Below are 24,833 nucleotides of genomic sequence, written 5' to 3'. Positions count from 1 at the left end.
CCCCGGCGCCGTGCTCCCTCCCCGGCCCCTCACAGCCCCGAAGCCTCTGTGTTGTACCCGGAGCAGGGAGCAGGGCCCGGCACGGAGGGGGGGAGCTTCCCTTTAACCCCCTTTTTAGCCCGTTTTTAACCACCCGCGGCCGCTGCCCTTAGGGAGCGGCTGCCCCGGCGTTCACCCGAGGCCTTGTGGAGCCCGAGGACGAGCGGGTACCGGAGTAAAGCCGCGTGCGCTCTGCCCGCCTCCGCCTCCTTCCTGCCGCCGCCGCCGCCGCCACGCGAGGCCGGGGCCGCGTAGGCCGCGGGTTGCTAAGCAACAGCGCGACGCGGGTCGCTAAGCAACAGCTCGACGCGCTTTGGAGACGTCACTTCCGGCGCGCCGCTGTCCGCCGCCATGGCTCCCGGTGCGGCCTGTAGCGTCTCGGTGCTCCCGGAGCCGGGCCCGGGCCTGGCGCGGTTCGTGGCCGAGCGGGCGGCGGCGGCGGCGGCCACCGGAGGCCGCTTCACGTTGGGGCTGTCCGGGGGGAGCCTCGTGGAGCTCCTCAGCCTCCACCTGCCCCCCGCCCTCGAGGCCCGCCCCGCCGCGCCCGCCCGCTGGCTCCTCGCGTTCTGCGACGAGCGCTTGGTGCCTCCGGAGCACCCGGACAGCACCGCCGGTGCCTACCAGGTGAGGGCCGCGGAGGGGCCTCCGCGCCGGCCCCGCGCTCCGCTGACTCCTCCCCCACCACCTCCCTCCGGTGTCCGCAGGCCCGGCTCCTACCGCGCCTGCCCGGCCCCGGCCCCGGCCCGCGGGTGCTGGCGCCCAGCCCCGGCCTGGCCCCCGCCGCTGCCGCCGCTGACTACGCCGCGAAGCTCCGGCAGGTACCGGCCCCAGAGCCCGGGGATGGGATGGGGGGTCCCGGCTCCATCATCTCCCATTCCCAGCTCCATCTCCCGTTCCCGGCTCCATCCCTGTTCCCAGCTCCATCATCTCCCATTCCCAGCTCTATCTCCCTTTCCCGTCTCCATCCCCGTTCCCAGCTCCATCTCCCATTCCTGTCTCCATCCCCATTTCCAGATCCATCATCTCCTGTTCCTGGCTCCATCTCCTGTTCCTGGCTCCATCTCCCATTCCCAGCTCCATCATCCCCCTTTCCCGTCTCCATCCCTGTTCCCAGCTCCATCATCTCCCGTTCCCGTCTCCATCCCCATTTCCAGATCCATCATCTCCTGTTCCCGGCTCCATCTCCCATTCCCAGCTCCATCATCTCCTGTTCCCTGGCTCCATCATCTCCCGTTCCCAGCTCCACCTCCCTTTCCCACCTCCATCCCCATTCCCAGCTCCATCATCTCCCATTCCCGGCTCTAGCTCCCGCTCTCTCCATAGGCTTTCCCGGGGGAGGCCGTGCCCGTGTTTGATTTGCTGCTGCTGGGGGTTGGGCCCGATGGACACACTTGCTCCCTCTTCCCTGGCCACCCCCTGCTGCAGGTGAGGCTGGAACCGGTGCGAGGGGGGGGGGACACGGACATGGTGCCCCCCGGTAACTCCCACTCTTTGGGGGGGGTAACAGAGAGGAGGGAAAAGCTGCTGGGGTTGAGGTTATCCCTGAATTTATCCCTCAATTTATCCTGATTTGGGGAATTTGGGAGCCAAAGCTCTTGGCTCAAGCGGAGATGCAGAAGGGTTGAGGCCCCCCCGTCCCTTCAGCTGCTCTCCCCCACCCCATTGACACGCAGAGCCCCGGTTCTCCCTTTGCCGCGGGGTTTCCCCCTCCTTTTTCCCCCGTTCCCATGTTTTTCCCCCTTTCCCATAGGAGCAGGAGGCCGTAGTTGCTGCCATCACCGACTCCCCGAAGCCGCCGCCGGAGCGGATCACGTTCACGCTGCCGGTGCTCAACGCGGCCAAGGCCGTGGTGTTCGTGGCCACGGGCGAAAGCAAAGCTGCTGTGGTCAAGGTTTGCATCCAACCTCCTCCTCCTCCCATCCATCGGAAAGCCGGAGCTTCCCAGTGGGGATCGAGCCCTTGGAGCTTCCCTTGTTCCTGAGGCTCTCCCCCCTGTTTCCCCACAGCGCATCTTGGAAGGGGATGAGGAAAACCCCCTTCCCGCTGCTCGGGTCCGGCCTCACTCGGGGCAGCTCTGCTGGCTCCTGGACGAGGCAGCAGCCAAGGAGCTGACAATCCCGGTGGAGAATTCCATCCTATAGAGCCGATGGCGGGGGGGGTCAGCTCCGTGACATTCCAGGTGAGGAACGTGATAGTTACAGCCCAAAATGCTGCTTTTTCCCCCTTCCTTTTCTAGACCAAACGGTGCAGGTTCCCGACTCGGAATTCCTGCAGTTGGGAATGGTGTCGTGGGCTTTGCTTGGGTTGCGCCCTATTAAAGGGATGGATTCCAGCTCTGCTGCTACTCCTGGTTCTTTTCCCACCCGGGGCCGTGCTCTTCCCTAAGGGCAGGGGGCTGTGAGGACGCGTGGATGCTCCGGCTCGGTTTTCCTTGCTGGAATGTTGGATTTGTCTTTGTTAGTCCCGGCTTGCGTCTGAGGCTCCTTCCTACCTGGATTCGTTTCCTCTGTGCACAACGGGAAGGTTTTAGCTTCCAGTTATCAGCATGGAATCATGGAATGGGTTGGGATCTTAAAGCTCCTCCAGCTCCAGCCCCTTCCATTGGAGCAGGGTGCTCCAAGCTGCATCCAAACCCCGGCCTTGAACAGGGAGGGGGGCATCCCCCCGACCTTCTCCATCCAACCCATCCCAGTGTCCCAGCACCCTCCCAGGGAAGAGCTTCTGCCCAAGAGCTCGTCTCCATCCCGACTTCCTCCAGCAGCTCCGCATCCCACAAGTGCCAAACCAGTCCCCAAACAAGGAATTCCCTCACTTTAACCCCCCCTCTCCCCCACCATTGCCCAAAGGATGACGAAGGGGCCAAGCCCCGGCTCCACACATGGATCCTGGCTCCTTGGGATGCTCATCCAGATGCCAGGGAGCAGGAGCTGGTGGTGAGGCCGTTGGAGCCTGCATGGAGGGAGGGGGGGAATTCCACTGTGGAAAATGAGCTCAAACAAGCAGGTTTTGGTCCAGCGAGGAACGCTGCCTCCGTCCCTGTGTGCCAGCAGCTTGGCTCCGGGGCCCTGGCTGCAGAAAGGAGCTTTTCAGGCTGCCAAACCACAGCCCGATCCCAGCCAGCATCCCTAAGGCTGCTTCCAGAGGGGCTGCTCCGGGTTAGCCCGGCTCTTTGGGACCTTCTAGGCTGTTTCCCAAAGCCTTCTCCGTTCTTTGTGTTCCCTATTATATTCCCTTTATATTCCTGTTTATATTCCCTTTATATTCCCTTTTATATCCCTCTTTATATTCCCTTTATATTCTCTTTCTATTCCCATTTATATTCCCTTTATATTCTCTTTCTATTCCCATTTCTATTCCCTTTATATTCCCATTTATATTCCCTTCATATCCCCCTTTATATTCCCTTTATATTCCCATTTACATTCCCTTCATATCCCCCTTTATATTCCCTTTATATTCCCATTTACATTCCCTTCATATCCCCCTTTATATTCCCTTTGTATTTGCCTGCCAAAGGCCGGATTGATCCCCCCCATAGCGCATCCCAAGGGGACGTTTTGGAGATGAAGGATGCTCTTCCCCAGGGAAAACAAGGTCCTCTGGTCCCCAAGGGCGCTGCTGCAGCCTCTGCCAGTTCCCGCTGGCGTTTTGGGGCGCTTTACCCCGTTCCCATCGATCCTGACGTGCTGGGACGCCGAATCCACGCTCCCCCCTCCGCTGCCGTAGCCCAGGAGCTGGCGTCGGCTGGGATGAGGAGCAGCCCCGCTCCAAACGCTTCCCGTTGCCAGGTTCTCACCGCTGCTCTTCCAGACGGGCCGAGAGCCAGGGGTTGGGAGCGCTCAGCGGTGATTCCCACGTTTGTGCATCCCAACATCAGCCCAGATGCGCCCTTTGCCTGTTCCCGCATCCCAAAGCCGCTCTTCCCGGCCGTTTTCTTTCCCTCCTCCTCTCCCCCCCCCTTTCCCACTGCTGGGAGCAGCCAGAGCTCCCACTGGAGCTCATATTCCAGGCCTGATGTCATGGGAGGGCTGCGGCTTCGCTGCTGCCCGTTCCAGCTGGGAACAAGGGAGCTTTGAGGGGCAGGATGCAGCCGCCCTATGGGACACGGAGCTAAATCCGGGCTCCGGGGCTTTGGAAGTTTGAGGTTGGTTTTTTCCCCTTGGAAGGAGGATTTTGGAGGTGAAAGAGTTGGAATTTGGAGGGGAAATGCCTGAAAGTGGCGCTGGGGAGGGAAAAGCACTGGAATGTGGGAGGGAAGAGACTCGGGAGTGGGGGGTTGACAGTAAAAGTCCTTGGGAACGCGACGTTTTGAAGGTAAAATCCCTGCTGCCCCTCTGTGACACCCCCCCCCCCCCCGGACAGCAGAGCCGGGAATGGATCCAACTGGATCCTATTGGAGCGATGGGAGCTGGTGTGGAGCGTGCCTGGATGGGGAGGGGAGGGGGGGCAAAGCCCTGGGGCTCCATAGGGCAACGGGAGAGGAGAATGGGGCAGGAGGGAGAAGAGGGGAAAGAGGGAATGGGGAGGGGAAGGAGCAGGATGGGGGAGATGGGAATAGGTGGGAGTTGGAATGGGGGCATGGGAATGGGGGGAGCTGGAATGGGGGGCATGGGAATGGGGGAGATGGGAATATGTGGGGGATGGAATGGGGGGCATGGGAATGGGGGAGATGGGAATGGGAGAGATGGGAATATGTGGGGAACGGAACGGGGGGCATGGGAATGGGGGAGATGGGAAAATGGGGGAGATGGGAATGGGAGAGATGGGAATATGTGGGGGACGGAATGGGGGGGCATGGGAAGGGGGGGAGCTGGGATGGGGGGCATGGGAATGGGGGGGAGCTGGAATGGGGGAGATGGGAATGGGGGAGATGGGAATAGGTGGGGGACGGAATGGGGGGCATGGAGATGGGGCGGAGCTGGAATGGGGGGGGAGCTGGGACCGGGTGGGGGCTGGAATGGGGGGCATGGGGATGGGGGGGAGCTGGAATGGGGGGGAACTGGGACCGGGTGGGGGCTGGAATTGGGGGGCATGGGAATGGGGGGGGAGCTGGAATGGGGGGCATGGGAATGGGGGGAGATGGGAATGGGGCGGGTGGAGCAAGGGAGGGAGGGGGGCGAGGGGCGTGGCCTGTTGCAGAGGGGCGTGGCCTGCTGCAGAGGGCGTGTCTCCGCGGCAGGGGGCGGAGTCTTGGCCCATGATGGCGGCGGGGCCGTGGGCGGTGCTGGCGGTGCTGGCGCTGGGCTGGGGGCCGGGGCCCGGTCCCGGGGCCCGCGGGTTCTTCCCCGAGGAGCGCTGGAGCCCGGAGCCGCCGCTGCTGCCGCCGCGGGTCACGGTGGCGCTGCTGGCCCGGAACGCGGCCCATGCGCTGCCCACCACGCTCGGAGCCCTGGAGCGGCTGCGGCACCCCAAGGAGCGGACGGCGCTGTGGTGAGGGGCGGGGAACGGGGACGGGGGGGAACGGGAACGGGTGGGGGGGGATCGGGATGGGGGGAACGGGATGGGGGGAGAACGGGATGGGGGGAGCGGGATGGGGGGATCGGGATGGGGGGAGAGGATGGGGGGAGCGGGATGGGGGGGAACGGGATGGGGGGAGCGGGATGGAGGGAGCGGGATGGGGGGAGCGGGATGGGGGGAGCGGGATGGGGGGAGCGGGATGGGGGGATCGGGATGGGGGGAGCGGGATGGAGGGAGCGGGATGGAGGGAGCGGGATGGGGGGAACGGGATGGGGGGAACGGGATGGGGGGGGAACGGGATAGGGGGACGGAATGGGGGGGGAGCGGGATGGGGGGGACGGGATGGGGGGAGCGGGATAGGGGAGAACAGGATAGGGGGATCGGGATAGGGGGGAATGGGGGGACGGGGGGATGGGATATGGAGGGATGCACCGGGATAACGGGACATGCGGGAACGGAGGTACCGGGATAGGGCGATATGGGGGAACGGGACATGGGGACACAGGGGGATCGGAGGTACCGGGATAGCAAGACATAGGGGAACGGGATGTGGGGGAATGGGATATGGGGACATGGGGACACCGGGGATGGGAGAGATTGGGGACATGGGGGGGAACGGGACACCGGGGAGGGAGGTACCGGGGCATCGGGACACGGGGGGGAACGGGACACGGGACGCCGGGTAACGGGAGGGACGGGGCCGTGTGGAGGCACCGGCACACCGTAGGGACACGGGGGAACGGGACACGGGGACACCGGGGGATGGGAGGGACGGGACATGGGGGGGGTTGCACCGGGATAGCGGGACACGGGGGAACGGGACACAGGAGATACCGGGACATCGGGACTCGGGGGAATGGGATGTGGGGACACCAGGAGATGGGAGGGACGGGGACATACAGGGGGGTGCACCGGGATAACGGGACACGGGGGAACGGGACATGGGGACATGGGGGAATGGGACACGGAGGGACGGGGCCGTGGGGGGAACGGAACGTGGGGACATCCGGGGATAGGAGGAGCGGGGACGTGGGGGGGTGCACCGGGATAACGGGACACGGGGGAACGGGACATGGGGACATAGGGGATGGGAGAGATGGGGACATGACATGGGGGGAACGGGACACGGAGGGACGGGGCCATGGGGGGAATGGGACGTGGGGACACCCGGGGATGGGGGAGATGGGGACATGGGGGGGTGCACCGGGGAACGGGACACGGGGGAACGGGGCATGGGGACATAGGGGATGGGAGAGATGGGGACATGGGGGGAACGGGACACGGGGGAACGGGACATGGGGACATGGGGGGAACGGGACACGGGGGAACAGGACATGGGGACATAGGGGATGGGAGAGATGGGGACATGGGGGGAACGGGACACGGGGGAACGGGACATGGGGACATAGGGGATGGGAGAGATGGGGACATGGGGGGAACGGGACACGGGGGAACGGGACATGGGGACATAGGGGATGGGAGAGATGGAGACATGGGGGGAACGGGACACGGGGGAACGGGACATGGGGACATGGGGGGAATGGGACGTGGGGACACTGGGGGATGGGAGAGATGGGGACGTGGGGGGGTGCACCGGGATAACGGGACACAGGGGGAATGGGATGTGGGGACACTACGGGATGGGAGGGACGGGGCCATGGGGGGAACGGGACGTGGGGGCACCCGGGGATGGGAGAGATGGGGACATGGGGGGGGTGCACCGGGATAACGGGACACGGGGGAACGGGATATGGGGACGTAGGGGATGGGAGGGACGGGGCCATGGGGGAACGGGACATGGGAACATGGGGGGATAGGAGGAACGGGGACATGGGGGGGGTGCACCGGGATAACGGGACACAGGGGAACGGGACATGGGGACATAGGGGATGGGAGAGATGGGAACATGGGGGGAACGGGACACGGGGGAACTGGACACGAGGGAACGGGACATGGGGACATGGGGGGATGGGAGGGACGGGGACATAGGGGGGGGGTGCACCGGGATAACGGATACGGGGGAACGGGATATGGGGACATAGGGGATGGGAGAGATGGGGACATGGGGGAACGGGACACGGGGGAACGGGACATGGGGACGTAGGGGATGGGAGAGATGGGGACATGGGGGGAACGGGACACGGGGGAACGGGACATGGGGACGTAGGGGATGGGAGAGATGGGGACATGGGGGAACGGGACACGGGGGAACGGGACACGGGGGAACGGGACATGGGGACATGGGGGGAACGGGACATGGGGACACGGGGGGATGGGAGGGACGGGGACATGGGGGGGGTGCACCGGGATAAGGGGACACGGGGACACCGGGTTCCGGGAGGGACGGGGCCGTGCGGGGCGCGGCGGGTGGGCACCAGGACCCGGGGGAGCACCGGGGCCGGGTTGGAGCATGCGCCGTGCAGGGTGGCCGCGGACCACAGCGTGGACAACACCACGGCGCTGCTGCGGGAGTGGCTGCTGCGCATGCGCGGCCTCTACCACCGCGTGGAGTGGAGGCCCCAGGAAGAGCCCACGTGAGCGGGGGGGGGTCAAGGGGGTCCCCGTGGGGGGGTCAAGGGGGTCCCTATGGGGGGTCAGGGGGGTCCCCATGGGGGGGTGAAGGGGGTTCCTATGGGGGGGTCAAGGGGGTCCCCATGGGGGGGTCACGGGGGTTCCTATGGGGGGTCAAGGGGGTTTCTATGGGGGGGGTTCCTAGGGGGGGTCAAGGGGGTCCCTATGGGGGGTCAAGGGGGTTCCTATGGGGGGGTCAAGGGGGTCCCTATGGGGGGTCAAGGGGGTCCCTGTGGGCGGGTCAGGGGGGTTCCTATGGGGGTGAAGGGGGTTCCTATGGGGGGGTGAAGGGGGTCACCTAGGGGGGGTCAAGAGGGTCCCTATGGACTGGGGGGTGCCCAGATTTGGGGTCCCCATGGGTTGAGGGTCCCAGATTTGGGGTCCCTAAGGGCTGGGGGGTGCCCGAGTTTGGGGTCAGGATCCCGATGGGTGCCCAAGTTTTGGGTGGGGGGGGCGGGAGATCCTCATGCCCCCCCTTGGTTCAGGTGCTCCCTGTGGGTGCTGATGGGGGACCCTCCTCTGCCCCCCTTCCCCTTGTGTCCCCCACCCCATAGCTCCTACCCCGATGAGGAGGGCCCCAAGCACTGGTCCCCGCTGCGCTATGAGCACGTCATGCGGCTGCGGCAGGCGGCGCTGGAGGCTGCCCGAGCTGCCTGGTCCGATTACCTGCTGGTGAGGGGGGGTCCGGCTCAATAACTGGGGGGGTCACAGAGCACCCATGGGTGCTCACGGCTCCCATTGGGTGCTCTGGGGGCCAGTTCCTGGACGCTGACAACGTCCTCACCAACCCCGACACCCTGGGGCTGCTGATGGCCGAGAACAAGACGCTGGTGGCGCCGATGCTGGACTCGCGGGCGGCTTATTCCAACTTCTGGTGTGGGATGACCCCGCAGGTGAGGTGGGGTAGAGCTGGGGGGCATCCCTTGGGTACCACAGCTGGGAGCTGCATCCCTTGGGTACCACAGCTGGGGGCATCCCTTGGGTACCACAGCTGGGAGCTGCATCCCTTGGGTACCACAGCTGGGGGCATCCCTTGGGTACCACAGCTGGGAGCTGCATCCCTTGGGTACCACAGCTGGGGGACATCCCTTGGGTACCACAGCTGGGAGCTGCATCCCTTGGGTACCACAGCTGGGGGCATCCCTTGGGTACCACAGCTGGGAGCTGCATCCCTTGGGTACCACAGCTGGGGGCATCCCTTGGGTACCACAGCTGGGGCTGCATCCCTTGGGTATCACAGCTGGGAGCTGCATCCCTTGGGTACCACAGCTGGGAGCGGCATCCCTTGGGTACCACAGCTGGGGGGCATCCCTTGGGTATCACAGCTGGGGGGCATCCCTTGGGTACCACAGCTGGGAGCTGCATCCCTTGGGTACCACAGCTGGGAGCTGCATCCCTTGGGTACCACAGCTGGGGGCATCCCTTGGGTACCACAGCTGGGAGCTGCATCCCTTGGGTACCACAGCTGGGGGACATCCCTTGGGTACCACAGCTGGGAGCTGCATCCCTTGGGTACCACAGCTGGGGGCATCCCTTGGGTACCACAGCTGGGAGCTGCATCCCTTGGGTACCACAGCTGGGGGCATCCCTTGGGTACCACAGCTGGGGCTGCATCCCTTGGGTATCACAGCTGGGAGCTGCATCCCTTGGGTACCACAGCTGGGAGCGGCATCCCTTGGGTACCACAGCTGGGGGGCATCCCTTGGGTATCACAGCTGGGGGGCATCCCTTGGGTACCACAGCTGGGAGCTGCATCCCTTGGGTACCACAGCTGGGAGCTGCATCCCTTGGGTACCACAGCTGGGGGCATCCCTTGGGTACCACAGCTGGGAGCTGCATCCCTTGGGTACCACAGCTGGGGGGCATCCCTTGGGTACCACAGCTGGGGGGCATCCCTTGGGTACCACAGCTGGGAGCTGCATCCCTTGGGTACCAAGCTGGGGGCCATCCCTTGGGTACCACAGCTGGGAGCTGCATCCCTTGGGTACCACAGCTGGGAGCTGCATCCCTTGGGTACCACAGCTGGGGCAGCATCCCTTGGGTACCACAGCTGGGGCAGCATCCCTTGGGTACCACAGCTGGGAGCTGCATCCCTTGGGTACCACAGCTGGGGCAGCATCCCTTGGGTACCACAGCTGGGGGGCATCCCTTGGGTACCACAGCTGGGGGAGCATCCCTCGGGTACCACAGCTGGGGGCATCCCTTGGGTACCACAGCTGGGAGCTGCATCCCTTGGGTACCACAGCTGGGGGGCATCCCTTGGGTACCACAGCTGGGAGCTGCATCCCTTGGGTACCACAGCTGGGAGCTGCATCCCTTGGGTACCACAGCTGGGGGACATCCCTTGGGTACCACAGCTGGGAGCTGCATCCCTTGGGTACCAAGCTGGGAGCTGCATCCCTTGGGTACCTCAGCTGGGGGACATCCCTTGGGTACCACAGCTGGGGGACATCCCTTGGGTACCACAGCTGGGGGGCATCCCTTGGGTACCACAGCTGGGGGGGCATCCCTTGGGTACCACAGCTGGGGGGCATCCCTTGGGTACCACAGCTGGGAGCTGCATCCCTTGGGTACCACAGCTGGGAGCTGCATCCCTTGGGTGCCACAGCTGGAAGCTGCATCCTTTGAGTACCACATTTGGGTACCACATCCTTTGGGTCCCACATTTGGGTCCCACATTGGGGTCCCACATCCTTTGGGTCCCACACTTGGGTCCCACATCCTTTGGGTCTCACATCTGGGTCCCACATTTGGGTCCCACATCTGGGTGCCACATCCCTTGGGTCCCACATCTGGGTCCCACATCCTTTGGGTACCACATCTGGGTCCCACATCCTTTGGGTCCCACATCCTTTGGGTCCCACATCTGTGTGCCACATCCTTTGGGTCCCACATCCGGGTCCCACATCTGGGTCCCACATCCTTTGGGTACCACATCTGGGTCCCACATCCTTTGGGTCCCACATCCTTTGGGTCCCATATCTGGGTCCCACATCTGGGTGCCACATCCTTTGGGTCCCACATCTGGGTCCCACATCCTTTGGGTCTCACATCTGGGTCCCACATCTGGGTCCCACATCTGGGTCCCACATCTGGGTCCCACATCTGGGTCCCACATCTGGGTCCCACATCCTTTGGGTCTCACATCTGGGTCCCACATCTGGGTCCCACATCCTTCGGGTCCCTCATGCGGTTCCCCCCCCCGCAGGGTTACTACCGCCGCACAGCCCTGTACCTGCCGGTGCGGCGCCGGGAGCGCCGCGGCTGCTTCGCGGTGCCCATGGTGCACTCGACCTTCCTGCTGGACCTGCGCCGCGCCGGCACCGCCGCGCTCCGCTTCCACCCCCCCCCGCCCGACTACGCCGGCGCCCTGGACGACATCATCGCCTTCGCCCACGCCTGCCGCCGCGCCCGTGAGAGCCCGCGGCACCGCGGCATCGGCGTCCGGATTGGGAATGACGGGAGCAGGGAATGGGATTGGGAGCAGGGAATGACGGGATCGGGGTTGGGATTGGGAATGATGGGAGCAGGGAATGGGATTGGGAGCAGGGAATGACGGCATCGGCGTCGGGATTGGGAATGACGGGAGCAGGGAATGGGAGCAGGGAATGACGGGATCGGGGTTGGGATTGGGAATGATGGGAGCAGGGAATGGGATTGGGAGCAGGGAATGACGGGATCGGGGTTGGGATTGGGAATGATGGGAGCAGGGAATGGGATTGGGAGCAGGGAATGACGGGATCGGGGTTGGGATTGGGAATGACGGGAGCAGGGAATGGGATTGGGAGCAGGGAATGACGGGATCGGGGTTGGGATTGGGAATGATGGGAGCAGGGAATGGGATTGGGATCAGGAAATGACGGGATCGGGGTTGGGATTGGGAATGACGGGAGCAGGGAATGGGATTGGGATCAGGGAATGACGAGATCGGGGTTGGGATTGGGAATGACGGGAGCAGGGAATGGGATTGGGAGCAGGGAATGACGGCATCGGCGTCGGGATTGGGAATGATGGGAGCAGGGAATGGGATTGGGAGCAGGGAATGACGGGATCGGGGTTGGGATTGGGAATGATGGGAGCAGGATCAGGGATTGGGATCAGGGAATGACGGGATCGGGGGATGAAGGGATTGGGGTTGGGAATGGTAATGATGGGAGCAGGGAATGGGATCAGGGAATGATGGGATCGGGATCAGGGGATTGGGATTGTGAATGATGGGATCCGGGAATGATGGGATCGGGGTTGGGAATGATGGGACCAGGGAATGATGGGATCAGGGAATGATGGGATCGGGGTTGGGAATGATGGGATCAGGAAATGATGGGATCAGGGAATGGTGGGATCAGGGTTGGGAATGATGGGATCAGGATCAGGGGATCGGGAATGATGGGATCGGGGAATGATGGGATCGGGGTTGGGAATGATGGGATTGGGGAATGATGGGATCAGGGAATGATGGGATCAGGGATCGGGATCAGGGAATGATGAGATTGGGGTTGGGAATGACGGGATCAGGGGATCATGCGGCCTTGGGATCAGGGAATTGCGGGAGCAGGGATTGGGAGCAGGGAATGACGGGATCAGGGAATTGGGAGCAGGGGATCACGAGGTTATGGAGCAGGGAATGATGGGAGCAGGGAATGGCAGGAGCAGGATTGGGATCAGGGAATCAGGATCGGGAATGAGGAGATCAGGGAATCATGGGATCATGGGATCACGGGATCAGGGATCATGGGATCAGGGGATCATGAGGTCAGGGGATTGGGGAATGACAGGATCAGGGAATGATGGGATCATGGGATCACAGGATCAGGGAATCAGGATCAGGAATGACGAGATCAGGGAATCATGGGATCACGGAATGAGGGGATCAGGGATCACGGGATCAGGGAATCGGGATCGGGATCATGAAGTCTTGGGATCAGGGAATCGCGGGAACAGGGAATGATGGGATCATAGGATCACAGGATCAGGGAATCGCGGGATCAGGGAACCTGGATCCAGGGAATCACGGGGTCATTGAATCAGGGAATGGTGGGATCAGGGAATGGCGGGATCAGGGAAAAACGGGATCAGGGAATCACAGGATCAGGGAATCACGGGGTCATTGAATCAGGGAATGGTGGGATCAGGGAATAACGGGATCAGGGAATCACAGGATCAGGGAATCACGGGATCATGGCATTGCCTCAGCTCCGGATCCCGGCTGGAAGGGGGCTGCTCCCCACGCTGCTTCCATTGCCAAGTGCTTTGGGTTTCAATGTCCGGGGCGGGGGGGGGATCCTGATCCTGATCCCAGTCCCGATCATGATCCCAATCCCAATACCTCTGCCAGTCCCAATCCCGATCCTGGTCCCTATCCTGATCCCAGTCCTGGTCCAGATCCCAGTCCCGATCCCAATCCCTATCCCGATCCTGATCCAGATCCTGATCCTGATCCCAATCCCTATCCCAGTCCTGATCCCGATCCTGATCCTGATCCCAATTCTGATCCCGATCCCTATCCTGAGCTCAATTCTGATCCCGATCCTGATCCCGATCCTGATCCCGATCCCGATCCCGCTCCCGCTCCCGATCCCCCTCTGTTCCCGCAGAGGTGCAGATGTTCGTGTGCAACCGGAACGTTTACGGCTGATCCCGATCCTGATCCTGATCCCGATCCTGATCCTGCTCCCGATCCCGATCCCAATCCCGATCCCGATCCCCCTCTGTTCCTGCAGAGGTGCAGATGTTCGTGTGCAACCGGAATGTTTACGGCTGATCCCGATCCTGATCCCGATCCCGATCCCAATCCCGATCCCAATCCCGCTCCCTTCCCGCAGAGGTGCAGATGTTCGTGTGCAACCGGGACGTTTACGGCTGATCCCGATCCTGATCCTGATCCCGATCCTGATCCTGCTCCTGATCCCAATCCCGATCCCGATCCCGCTCCCGATCCTGATCCTGATCCCGATCCCGATCCCACTCCCGCTCCCGATCCCCCTCTGTTCCCGCAGAGGTGCAGATGTTCGTGTGCAACCGGGACGTTTACGGCTGATCCCGATCCTGATCCTGATCCCGATCCTGATCCTGATCCCGATCCCGATCCCGATCCCAATCCCGATCCCGATCCCGCTCCCGCTCCCGATCCCCCTCTGTTCCCGCAGAGGTGCAGATGTTCGTGTGCAACCGGGACGTTTACGGCTGATCCCGATCCTGATCCCAATCCCGATCCCGCTCCCAATCCTGATCCCGCTCCCGATCCCGATCCCAATCCCGATCCCAATCCCGATCCCGATCCCCCTCTGTTCCCGCAGAGGAGCAGATGTTCGTGTGCAACCGGGACGTTTACGGCTGATCCCGATCCTGATCCCAATCCCGATCCCGCTCCCAATCCCGCTCCCAATCCCGATCCCAATCCCGATCCGCTCCCAATCCCGCTCCCAATCCCGATCCCAATCCCGATCCCGCTCCCAATCCCGATCCCGATCCCGATCCCCCTCTGTTCCCGCAGAGGTGCAGATGTTCGTGTGCAACCGGGACGTTTGCGGCTGATCCCGATCCTGATCCCAATCCCAATCCCGATCCCGATCCCAATCCCGCTCCCGCTCCCGCTCCCGATCCCCCTCTGTTCCCGCAGAGGTGCAGATGTTCGTGTGCAACCGGGACGTTTACGGCTGATCCCGATCCCGATCCCAATCCCGATCCCAATCCCGATCCCGATCCCCTCTGTTCCCGCAGAGGTGCAGATGTTCGTGTGCAACCGGGACGTTTACGGCTTCCTGCCGGTGCCGCTGCGCGCGCACAGCTCCCTGCAGGATGAGGCCGAGAGCTTCCTGCACGTCCTGCTCGAGATCATGGGTGAGCCCCCCCATTCCCTATGGAGCCGGTCCCTATGGAGCCGTTCCTATGGATCAGTTCCTATGGATCAGTTCCCTATGGATCAGTTCCCTATGGAGCTGTTCCTATGGATCTGTTCCTATGGATCTGTTCCCTATGGATCAGTTCCTTATGGATCTGTTCCTATGGATCTGTTCCCTATGGATCGGTCCCTATGGATCAGTTCCCTATGGATCTGTTCCCTATGGATCTGTTCCCTATGGAGCTGTTCCTATGGATCAGTTCCCTATGGATCAGTTCCCTATGGATCTGTTCCCTATGGATCTGTTCCTATGGATCTGTTCCCTATGGATCCATTCCCTATGGATCTGTTCCTATGGATCTGTTCCTATGGATCCGTTCCCTATGGATCGGTCCCTATGGATCAGTTCCCTATGGATCTGTCCCCTATGGATCTGTTCCTATGGAGCTGTTCCTATGGATCAGTTCCCTATGGAGCTGTTCCTATGGATCTGTTCCTATGGATCTGTTCCCTATGGATCAGTTCCTTATGGATCTGTTCCTATGGATCTGTTCCCTATGGATCGGTCCCTATGGATCAGTTCCCTATGGATCTGTTCCCTATGGATCTGTTCCCTATGGAGCTGTTCCTATGGATCAGTTCCCTATGGATCAGTTCCCTATGGATCTGTTCCCTATGGATCTGTTCCTATGGATCTGTTCCCTATAGATCCATTCCTATGGATCTGTTCCTATGGATCTGTTCCTATGGATCCGTTCCCTATGGATCGGTCCCTATGGATCAGTTCCCTATGGATCTGTTCCCTATGGAGCTGTTCCTATGGATCAGTTCCCTATGGATCAGTTCCCTATGGATCTGTTCCTATGGATCTGTTCCCTATGGATCCATTCCCTATGGATCCGTTCCCTATGGATCGGTCCCTATGGATCTGTTCCTTACGGAGCATCCTTCACCCTCCCCTAGTGAAGAACCCCCCCGCGGAGCCGTCCCCCCACGTGTGGGTCCCCCCGAAGGTCCCGGATAAGATGGGCTTCGATGAGGTGAGGATTTGGGGACCCCTCCAATGGGATTTGGGATGGGGGGGGGGGGGGGGGTCCCATCCTGCTCGGGTGGATCCGGGGGCGTCCCAGGGATTTGGGGATTTTCCCCCCTTTTCTTGGATTCTTGGGGGGGGGTATTGAATTTTGGGGATATTTGGTCCCTTTTCTTGAATTTTTGGTTTTTTTTTTCTGTTTTCTTGGGATTTGGGGGAATTTCTTTTTACTGAATTTTTGGGATTTTTTCCCTTTTCTTGGAATTTTGGGGATTTTTTCTCTTTTCTTGATTTTTTTTTTTTCTGTTTTCTTGGAATTCTGGGGATTTTTTTTCTTTCTATTGAATTGTTGAGATTTTTTCCACTTGAATTTTTGGAGTTTTTTCTGTTTTCTAGGAATTTGCAGAATTTTTTATTTTTATTGCATTTTGGGGATTTTTTTCCCTTTTCTTGAATTTTTGTTTTTTTTTTGTTTTCTTGAAATTTGTTTTTTTTTGTTTTCTTGGAATTTGTGGAATTGTTTTCTTTTTATTGAATTTTCTTTTCTGTTTATTGAATTTTTGGGATTTTTTCCCCCTTGGAATTTGGGAATTTTTTTCTTTTTATTGAATTTTTGAGTTTTTTTTCCCTTTTCTTGGAGTTTTGGGGAATTTTTTTCTTTTTATTGAATTCTGGGATTTTTTTCCCCTTTTCTTGAATTTTGTTTATTTTTTTCTGTTTCCTTGGAATTTTGGGGAAATTTTTTCTTTTTATTGAATTTTTTGGGATTCTTTCCCCCTTGAATTTTTGGAGTTTTTTCTGTTTTCTTGGAATTTTTTTTTTTTTCTGTTTTCTAGGAATTTGGGGATTTTTTTAAATTGATTTTTTTCTGTTTATTGAATTTTTGGGATTTTTCCCCCTTTCCTTGAATTTTTGGAGTTTTTTCTGTTTTCTTGGAATTTGTTTTTTTTTTTAATTGAATTTTTGAGGGGTTTTTCCCCCTTGGAAATCTGGGGATTTTTTTTCTTTTTATTGAATTTTGGGAATTTTTTTCCCCCTATTCTTGGTTTTTTTTTTTTCTGTTTCCTTGGAATTTTGGGGATTTTTTCTCTGTTTATTGAATTTTTGGGATTTTTTTTTCCCCCTTTTCTTGAATTTTGGGGGTTTGTCCCCTTGAGCTTTTAGGATTTTTTTCTGTTTTCTGGGAATTTGGGGGCTTTTTCCCCCCTTTTTCTTGAATTTTTTTTTTTTCTGTTTTCTTGGGATTTAGGAAAATTTTTTTCTTTTTAATGAATTTTTGGGATTTTTTTCCCTTTTTATGGAATTTTCGGGATTTTTTTCCCTTTTCTTGATTTTTTTTTCTGTTTTCTTGGAATTTTGGGGAAATTTTTTCTTTTTTATTGAATTTTGGGGATTTTTTTTCCCCCTTGAATTTTTGGACTTTTTTCTGTTTTCTTGGAAGTTTCGCTTTTTTTTTCTGTTTTCTTGAAATTTGGGGATTTTTTTCTTTTTCTTGATTTTTTTTCCTGTTTATTGAATTTTGGGGATTTTTCCCCCTTTTCTTGTATTTTTGGAGTTTTTTCCCTTTCTTGGAATTTTGGGGATTTTTTTTCTTTTTATTGAATTTTGGGATTTTTTCCCCCTTTTCTTGAATTTTGGGGTTTGTCCCCTTCTCTTGTGTTTTTTGGATTTTTTTCTGGTTTCTTGGAATTTGGGGCTTTTTCCCCACCTTTTCTTGAATTTTTGGAGGTTTTTCTGTTTTCTTGGAATTTGGAGAATTTCTTTCTTTTTACTGAATGTTGGGGATTTTTTTTTGTTTTCTTGGAATGTTGGGAATTTTTTCCCCTTTTCTTGAATTTTTTTTTTTTTCTGTTTTCTTGGAATTTGGGGAAATTTTTTCTGTTTATTGAATTTTGGGGATTTTTTTCCCCACCTTTTCTTCAATTTTTGGAGTTTTTGTGTTTTCTTGGAATTTGGAGAACTTCTTTCTTTTTACTGAATTTTTGGGATTTTTTCCCTTTTCTTGTTTTTTTTTTTTTTCTGTTTTCTTGGAAATTTGGGGATTTTTTTCCTTTTTATTGAACTTTGGGATTTTTTTCCCCCTTTTCTTTAATTTTTATTTTTCCTCTTTTCCTGGAATTTTGGGGAATTTTTTCTTTTTTTCTTTAATTTTTGTATATTTTTCCTCTTTTCCTGGAATTTTGGGGAATTTTTTCCTTTTTCTTTAATTTTTGTATATTTTTCCCCTTTTCCTGGAATTTGGGGGAATTTTTTCCTTTTTCTGGAATTTTTTATTTTTTCCCTTTTCCTGGAATTTTGGGGATTTTTTTCCTTTTTCTTTAATTTTTATTTTTCCTCTTTTCCTGGAATTTTGGGGAATTTTTTCCTTTTTCTTTAATTTTTGTATATTTTTCCCCTTTTCCTGGAATTTTGGGGAATTTTTTCCTTTTTCTGGAATTTTTTGTTTATTTTTCCCCTTTTCCTGGAATTTTGGGGAATTTTTTCCTTTTTCTGGAATTTTTTGTTTATTTTTCCCCTTTTCCTGGAATTTTGGGGAATTTTTTCTTTTTTCAGGAATTTTTGTGTTTTTTTTTCCCTTTTCCTGGAATTTTGGGGAATTTTTTCTTTTTTCAGGAATTTTTGTGGTTTTTTTCCCTTTTCCTGGAATTTTGGGGAATTTTTCCTTATTGTGAAATTTTTGTGGTTTTTTTTCCCCTTTTCCTGGAATTTTGGGGAAGTTTTTCCTTTTTCTTTAATTTTTGTTTATTTTTCCTCTTTTCCTGGAATTTTGGGGAATATTTTCCTTTTTCTGGAATTTTTCTTTATTTTTCCCCTTTTTCTGGAATTTTTGAGAATTTTTTCTTTTTTCTGGAATTTTTGTTTATTTTTTTCCCTTTTCCTGGAATTTTGGGGAATTTTTTCCTTTTTCTGGAATTTTTGTTTATTTTTTCCCCTTTTCCTAGAATTTTGGGGAATTTTTTCCTTTTTCTGAAATTATTGGGGGTTTTTTTCCCTTTTCCTGGAATTTTGGGGATTTTTTCTTTTTTCTTTAATTTTTGTTTATTTTTTTCCCTTTTCCTGGAATTTTGGGGAATTTTTTCTTTTTTCTGGAAGTTTTTGTTTATTTTTCCCCTTGTCCTGGAATTTTGGGGAATTTTTTCCTTTTTCTTTAATTTTTGTTTATTTTTTCCCTTTTCCTGGAATTTTGGGGAATTTTTTCCTGTTTCTGGAATTTTTTGTTTATTTTTCCCCTTTTCCTGGAATTTGGGGGAATTTTTTCTTTTTTCTGGAATTTTTGTGGTTTTTTTTTCCCTTCTCCTGGAATTTTGGGGATTTTTTTCTTTTTTCTGAAAATTTTTTTTTTCCCTTTTCCTGGAATTTTTGGGAATTTTTTCCTTTTTCTGGAATTTTTGTTTATTTTTCCCCTTTTCCTGGAATTTTGGGGAATTTTTTCCTTTTTCTGGAATTTTTGTTTATTTTTTCGCTTTTTTTTTAATTTTGGGGATTTTTTTCCCTTTTTCTGGAATTTTTGTTTATTTTTTCCCCTTTTCCTGGAATTTTGGGGAATTTTTTCCTTTTTCTGGAATTTTTGTTTATTTTTTTCCCTTTTCCTGGAATTTTGGGGAATTTTTTCCCCTTTTCTGGAATTTTGTTGATTTTTTCTGGAATTTTGTTTATTTTTTCCCTTTTCCTGGAATTTTTGGGAATTTTTTCTTTTTTCTGGAATTTTTTGTTTATTTTTCCCCTTTTCCTGGAATTTTGGGGAATTTTTTCCTTTTTCTGGAATTTTTGTTTATTTTTTTCCCTTTTCCTGGAATTTTGGGGAATTTTTTTCCTTTTTCTGGAATTTTTGTGGTTTTTTTCCCTTTTTATGGAATTTTGGCGATTTTTTCCCTTTTTCTGGAATTTTTGTTTATTTTTTTCCCTTTTCCTGGAATTTTGGGGAATTTTTTCCTTTTTCTGAATTTTTTGTTTATTTTTCCCTTTTCCTGGAATTTTGGGGAATTTTTTCCTTTTTCTGGAATTTTGTTTATTTTTTCCCTTTTCCTGGAATTTTGGGGAATTTTTTCCTTTTTCTGGAATTTTTGTTTATTTTTTCCCTTTTCCTGGAATTTTGGGGAATTTTTTTCCTTTTTCTGGAATTTTTGTGTTTTTTTTCCCTTTTTCTGGAATTTTGGGGATTTTTTCCCTTTTTCTGGAATTTTTGTTTATTTTTTCCCTTTTCCTGGAATTTTTGGGAATTTTTTCCTTTTTCTGGAATTTTTGTTTATTTTTTTCCCTTTTCCTGGAATTTTGGGGAATTTTTTCCCTTCTTCTGGAATTTTGTTTATTTTTCTGGAATTTTGTTTATTTTTTCCCTTTTCCTGGAATTTTGGAGAATTTTTTCCTTTTTCTGGAATTTTTGTGTTTTTTTTTCCCTTTTTCTGGAATTTTGGGGATTTTTCCCCTTTTTCTGGAATTTTTGTTTATTTTTTCCCTTTTCCTGGTATTTTGGGGAATTTTTTCCTTTTTCTGGAATTTTGTTTATTTTTTCTGGAATTTTGTTTATTTTTTCCCTTTTCCTGGTATTTTGGGGAATTTTTTCCTTTTTCTGGAATTTTGTTTATTTTTTCTGGAATTTTGTTTATTTTTTCCCTTTTCCTGGTATTTTGGGGAATTTTTTCCTTTTTCTGGAATTTTGTTTATTTTTTCTGGAATTTTGTTTATTTTTCCCTTTTCCTGGAATTTTGGGGAATTTTTTCCTTTTTCTGGAATTTTTGTTTAATTTTTTTCCTATTTTCCTGGAATTTTGGGGAATTTTTTCCTTTTTCTGGAATTTTTGTTTATTTTTTCTGGAATTTTGTTTATTTTTCCCCTTTTCCTGGAATTTTGGGGAATTTTTTCCTTTTTCTGGAATTTTTGTTTAGTTTTTGCCCTTTTCCTGGAATTTTTGGAATTTTTTTCTATTTCCTGACTTTTTGCTCTTTCTCTCCCCCCCTTTCTCCATCCCCCCCCCCCCCCCCCCATTCCCTCTTTCTCCAGGTTTTCCTCATCAACCTGCGGCGCCGCGCCGAGCGCCGGGCGCGGATGCTGCGGACGCTGCGGGAGCAGGAGATCTCCTGCAAGCTGGTGGAGGCCGTGGATGGGAGGTGAGTGATGGGGGGGGGGGGGGGGGGGGGGGCGGAATTCCCAGCTCCCATGGGAATGGGGCCGGGCTGCAGGCGGGGGCCTTGCAGGGCCATGAACAGCAGCGAGGTGCAGGCGCTGGGCATCCGGATGCTGCCGGGATACCGGGATCCGTACCACGGCCGCCCGCTCACCAAGGGGGAGCTGGGATGTTTCCTGAGCCACTACCGGGTCTGGCAGGAGGTGAGAGCTGATCCCGGGGGGAATGGGGGGGGGAGAGCCCTTAATCCTGGTGGGAATGAGGGGAATGAGCCGTTAATAATGATGGGAATGATGGGAATGAGCCCTTAATAATGATGGGAATGATGGAAATGATCCCTTAATAATGATGGGAATGATAGGAATGGGCCCTTAATAATGATGGGAATGAGCCTTTAATAATGATGGGAATGAGCCTTTAATAATGATGGGAATGAGGGGAATAAAGCCCTTAATAATGATGGGAATGAGGGGAATAGAGCCCTTAATAATGATGGGAATGATGGGAATGAGCCTTTAATAATGATGGGAATGATGGGAATGAGCCCTTAATAATGATGGGAATGAGGGGAATAGAGCCCTTAATAATGATGGGAATGATGGGAATGAGCCTTTAATAATGATGGGAATGATGGGAATAGAGCCCTTAATAATAATGGGAATGAGCCCTTAATCCTGGTGGGAATGATGGGAATGAGCCTTTAATAATGATGGGAATGATGGGAATGATCCCTTAATAATGATGGGAATGATAGGAATGAGCCCTTAATAATGATGGGAATGAGCCTTTAATAATGATGGGAATGAGGGGAATGAGCCCTTAATAATAATGGGAATGAGCCCTTAATCCTGGTGGGAATGATGGGAATGAGCCTTTAATAATGATGGGAATGATGGGAATGAGCCTTTAATAATGATGGGAATGAGCCTTTAATAATGATGGGAATGATGGGAATGATGGGAATGAGGGGAATAGAGCCCTTAACAATGATGGGAATGATGGGAATGAGCCTTTAATAATGATGGGAATGATGGGAATAGAGCCCTTAATAATGATGGGAATGATGGGAATGAGCCTTTAATAATGATGGGAATGATGGGAATAGAGCCCTTAATAATGATGGGAATGAGCCTTTAATAATGATGGGAATGATGGGAATAGAGCCCTTAATAATGATGGGAATGATGGGAATGAGCCTTTAATAATGATGGGAATGATGGGAATGATGGGAATAGAGCCCTTAATAATGATGGGAATGATGGGAATGAGCCTTTAATAATGATGGGAATGATGGGAATGAGCCCTTAATAATGATGGGAATGAGCCCTTAATCCTGGTGGGAATGATGGGAATGATCCGTTAATAATGATCCCTGTAGTCCCTGGGTTGGCTCCCCCATCCCATTGGGTTGGATCCCTGTTGTCCCTGGGTTGGATCCCTCTCCCCAGCAGCAGCAGGATGGGGGGGTCAGGGGCTGCCCCCCGTTGCCCCCCGCAGATCGCGGCGCGGGGGCTCCGGGCCTCGCTGGTCTTCGAGGACGATCTCCGCTTCGAGATCTTCTTCAAGCGCCGCCTCCGGACCCTGATGCAGGAGCTCGAAACGCAGCGGATCCCGTGGGACCTGATGTGAGCGTCCGGGGAACGGGAACGGGAACGGGAACCGGAACGGGAATGGGAACGGGAACGGGAACCGGAACGGGAACGGGAATGGGAACGGGAACCGGAACCGGAACGGGAACCGGAACGGGAACGGGAACGGGAAGGGGAACGGGAAGAGGAACGGGAATGGGAACGGGAACCGGAACGGGAACGGGAAGGGGAACGGGAAGGGGAACGGGAAGGGGAACGGGAAGAGGAACGGGAACGGGAATGGGAACGGGAAAGGGAACCGGAACGGGAACCGGAACGGGAATGGGAAGGGGAATGGGAAGGGGAACGGGAAGGGGAACGGGAAAGAGAACGGGGGGAACGGGAATGGGAACGGGAACGGGAATGGAAACGGGAATGGGAACGGGAACGGGAATGGAAACGGGAATGGGAACGGGAACGGGAATGGGAAAGGGAACCGGAACGGGAACGGGAAGGGGAACGGGAAGAGGAACGGGAACGGGAATGGGAACGGGAACCGGAACGGGAACGGGAAGGGGAACGGGAATGGGAACGGGAACGGGGGGAACGGGAATGGGAACGGGAATGGGAACGGGAATGGGAACCAGAACAGGAACAGGAATGGGAACGGGAATGGAAATGGGAACAGGAATGGGAACGGGAATGGAAATGGGAACGGGAATGGGAATGGGAATGGGAACCGGAACGGGAACAGGAACGGGAATGGGAACGGGAATGGGAACAGGAACAGGAACGGGAACGGGGAATGGGAACGGGAACGGAAACGGGAACGGGAATGGGAACGGGAATGGAAACGGGAATGGGAATGGGAACGGGAATGGGAACGGGAATGGGAACGGGAATGGAAACGGGAATGGGAATGGGAACGGGAATGGAAACGGGAATGGGGAATGGGTGGGAACGGGAACAGGAACGGGAACGGGAATGGAAACGGGAATGGAACGGGAACGGAAACGGGAATGGGAACGGGAACGGGAACGGGAATGGGAACGGGAACGGGAATGGGAACGGGAACGGGAACGGGAATGGGAACGGGGCGGGAGGAGGAGGGAGCCCCGCTCCCTGCCCCACTGCGCCCCCCCCGCCGCTCCCAGCCCCACCGCTCCCCGCTCTGCTGCTCCCAGCCCCACTGAGCCCCACCGCGCCCCTCCCAGCCCCTCCGCCGCTCCCAGCCCCACCGCTCCGCTCCCCGCAGTTACATCGGCAGGAAGCGGATGCAGCTGGAGCGGCCGGAGCGGCCGGTGCCGGGCGTGCGGAACCTGGTGGAAGCCGATTACTCCTACTGGAGCCTGGGCTACGTCCTGGGGCTGCGCGGGGCCCGCAAGCTGCTGGCGGCCCAGCCCCTGGCCAAGCTCCTGCCCGTGGACGAGTTCCTGCCCCTCATGTTCGACAAACACCCCATGTGAGCAGGGCAGAGCGGGAGCGGGCCGGGAACGGGGAGGGAACGGGGAGGGAATGGGGCGGGACAGCGGGAGTGGGGTGGGACATCGGGAATGGGGCTGGAAGGGGTGGGAATGAGGCAGGAAGGGAAGGGAATGGGGCTGGAAGGGGTGGGAATGGGGCTGGACAACGGGAAGGGTTTGGGAATGGGGCTGGAAGGGAAGGGAATGGGGCTGGAAGGGGTGGGAATGGGGCAGGAAGGGAAGGGAAGGGGTGGGAATGGGGCTGGAAGGGGTGGGAATGGGGCTGGAAGGGAAGGGGTGGGAATGGGGCTGGAAGGGAAGGGAAGGGGTGGGAATGGGGCTGGAGAGCCCCCAGGAGCTGCGCTCCCTCCCGCGGGCGCTGGTGCTCGGGCTCCTCCCGTTGGAGCCCGGCTGGCTCCCGCTCCCCGGAGCAGCTCCCTCCTGTCCCCGTGGGTTCCTGACCTCTGGGCCGTGGTTTTCCTTGCTCCTTGGGCTCCGTTTCCCCTCCAGAGCCCATTCCTGCCTCTTGGCATCCCGTTGGGGGCCATCCCCTCACCCTTCCTCCATCCCCATCCCATCCCCATGGACGCTGCGGTGCCTCCATCCCCATCCCCATCCCCACGGACGCTGCGGTGCCTCCATCCCCATCCCATCCCCATCCCATCCCCATCCCCATCCCCATGGACGCTGCGGTGCCTCCATCCCCATCCCCATGGACGCAGCAGTGCCTCCATCA

At 55.2% G+C, this 24,833-nt stretch overlaps 2 protein-coding genes across 2 annotated transcripts; both read left to right on the top strand.

The window, feature by feature from the left end:
* The first annotated feature begins 375 nt into the window (after positions 1–375).
* On the top strand, positions 376–2,371 carry PGLS (6-phosphogluconolactonase). The gene is made up of 5 exons (XM_061480023.1): positions 376–663; positions 744–857; positions 1,363–1,464; positions 1,790–1,930; positions 2,046–2,371. The coding sequence occupies exons 1-5, from the start codon at positions 391–393 to the stop codon at positions 2,178–2,180; spliced, it is 765 nt and encodes a 254-aa protein (XP_061336007.1). The 5' UTR covers positions 376–390; the 3' UTR covers positions 2,181–2,371.
* Positions 2,372–5,236: 2,865 nt separating this feature from the next.
* On the top strand, positions 5,237–24,096 carry COLGALT1 (collagen beta(1-O)galactosyltransferase 1; the record flags this gene model as incomplete). The annotated part of the gene is made up of 11 exons (XM_061480030.1): positions 5,237–5,469; positions 7,920–8,030; positions 8,622–8,739; positions 8,826–8,960; positions 11,276–11,480; positions 14,788–14,907; positions 15,872–15,948; positions 20,943–21,049; positions 21,137–21,269; positions 22,564–22,691; positions 23,890–24,096. Coding segments are annotated over exons 1-11 (1,574 nt in total), but the record flags the coding sequence as incomplete, so codon positions are not given.
* Between the last annotated feature and the right edge of the window lie 737 nt (positions 24,097–24,833).

This window comes from Pezoporus flaviventris, unplaced genomic scaffold, assembly GCF_033815535.1.
Source record: "Pezoporus flaviventris isolate CSIRO_AGI_PZ_B2104156 unplaced genomic scaffold, CSIRO_AGI_Pfla_v1 ptg000165l, whole genome shotgun sequence".
Classification (NCBI taxonomy): Eukaryota; Metazoa; Chordata; class Aves; order Psittaciformes; family Psittacidae; genus Pezoporus; species Pezoporus flaviventris.
Note: the sequence above shows the minus strand (reverse complement) of the source record. Positions and strands in the feature narration are given on the sequence as shown.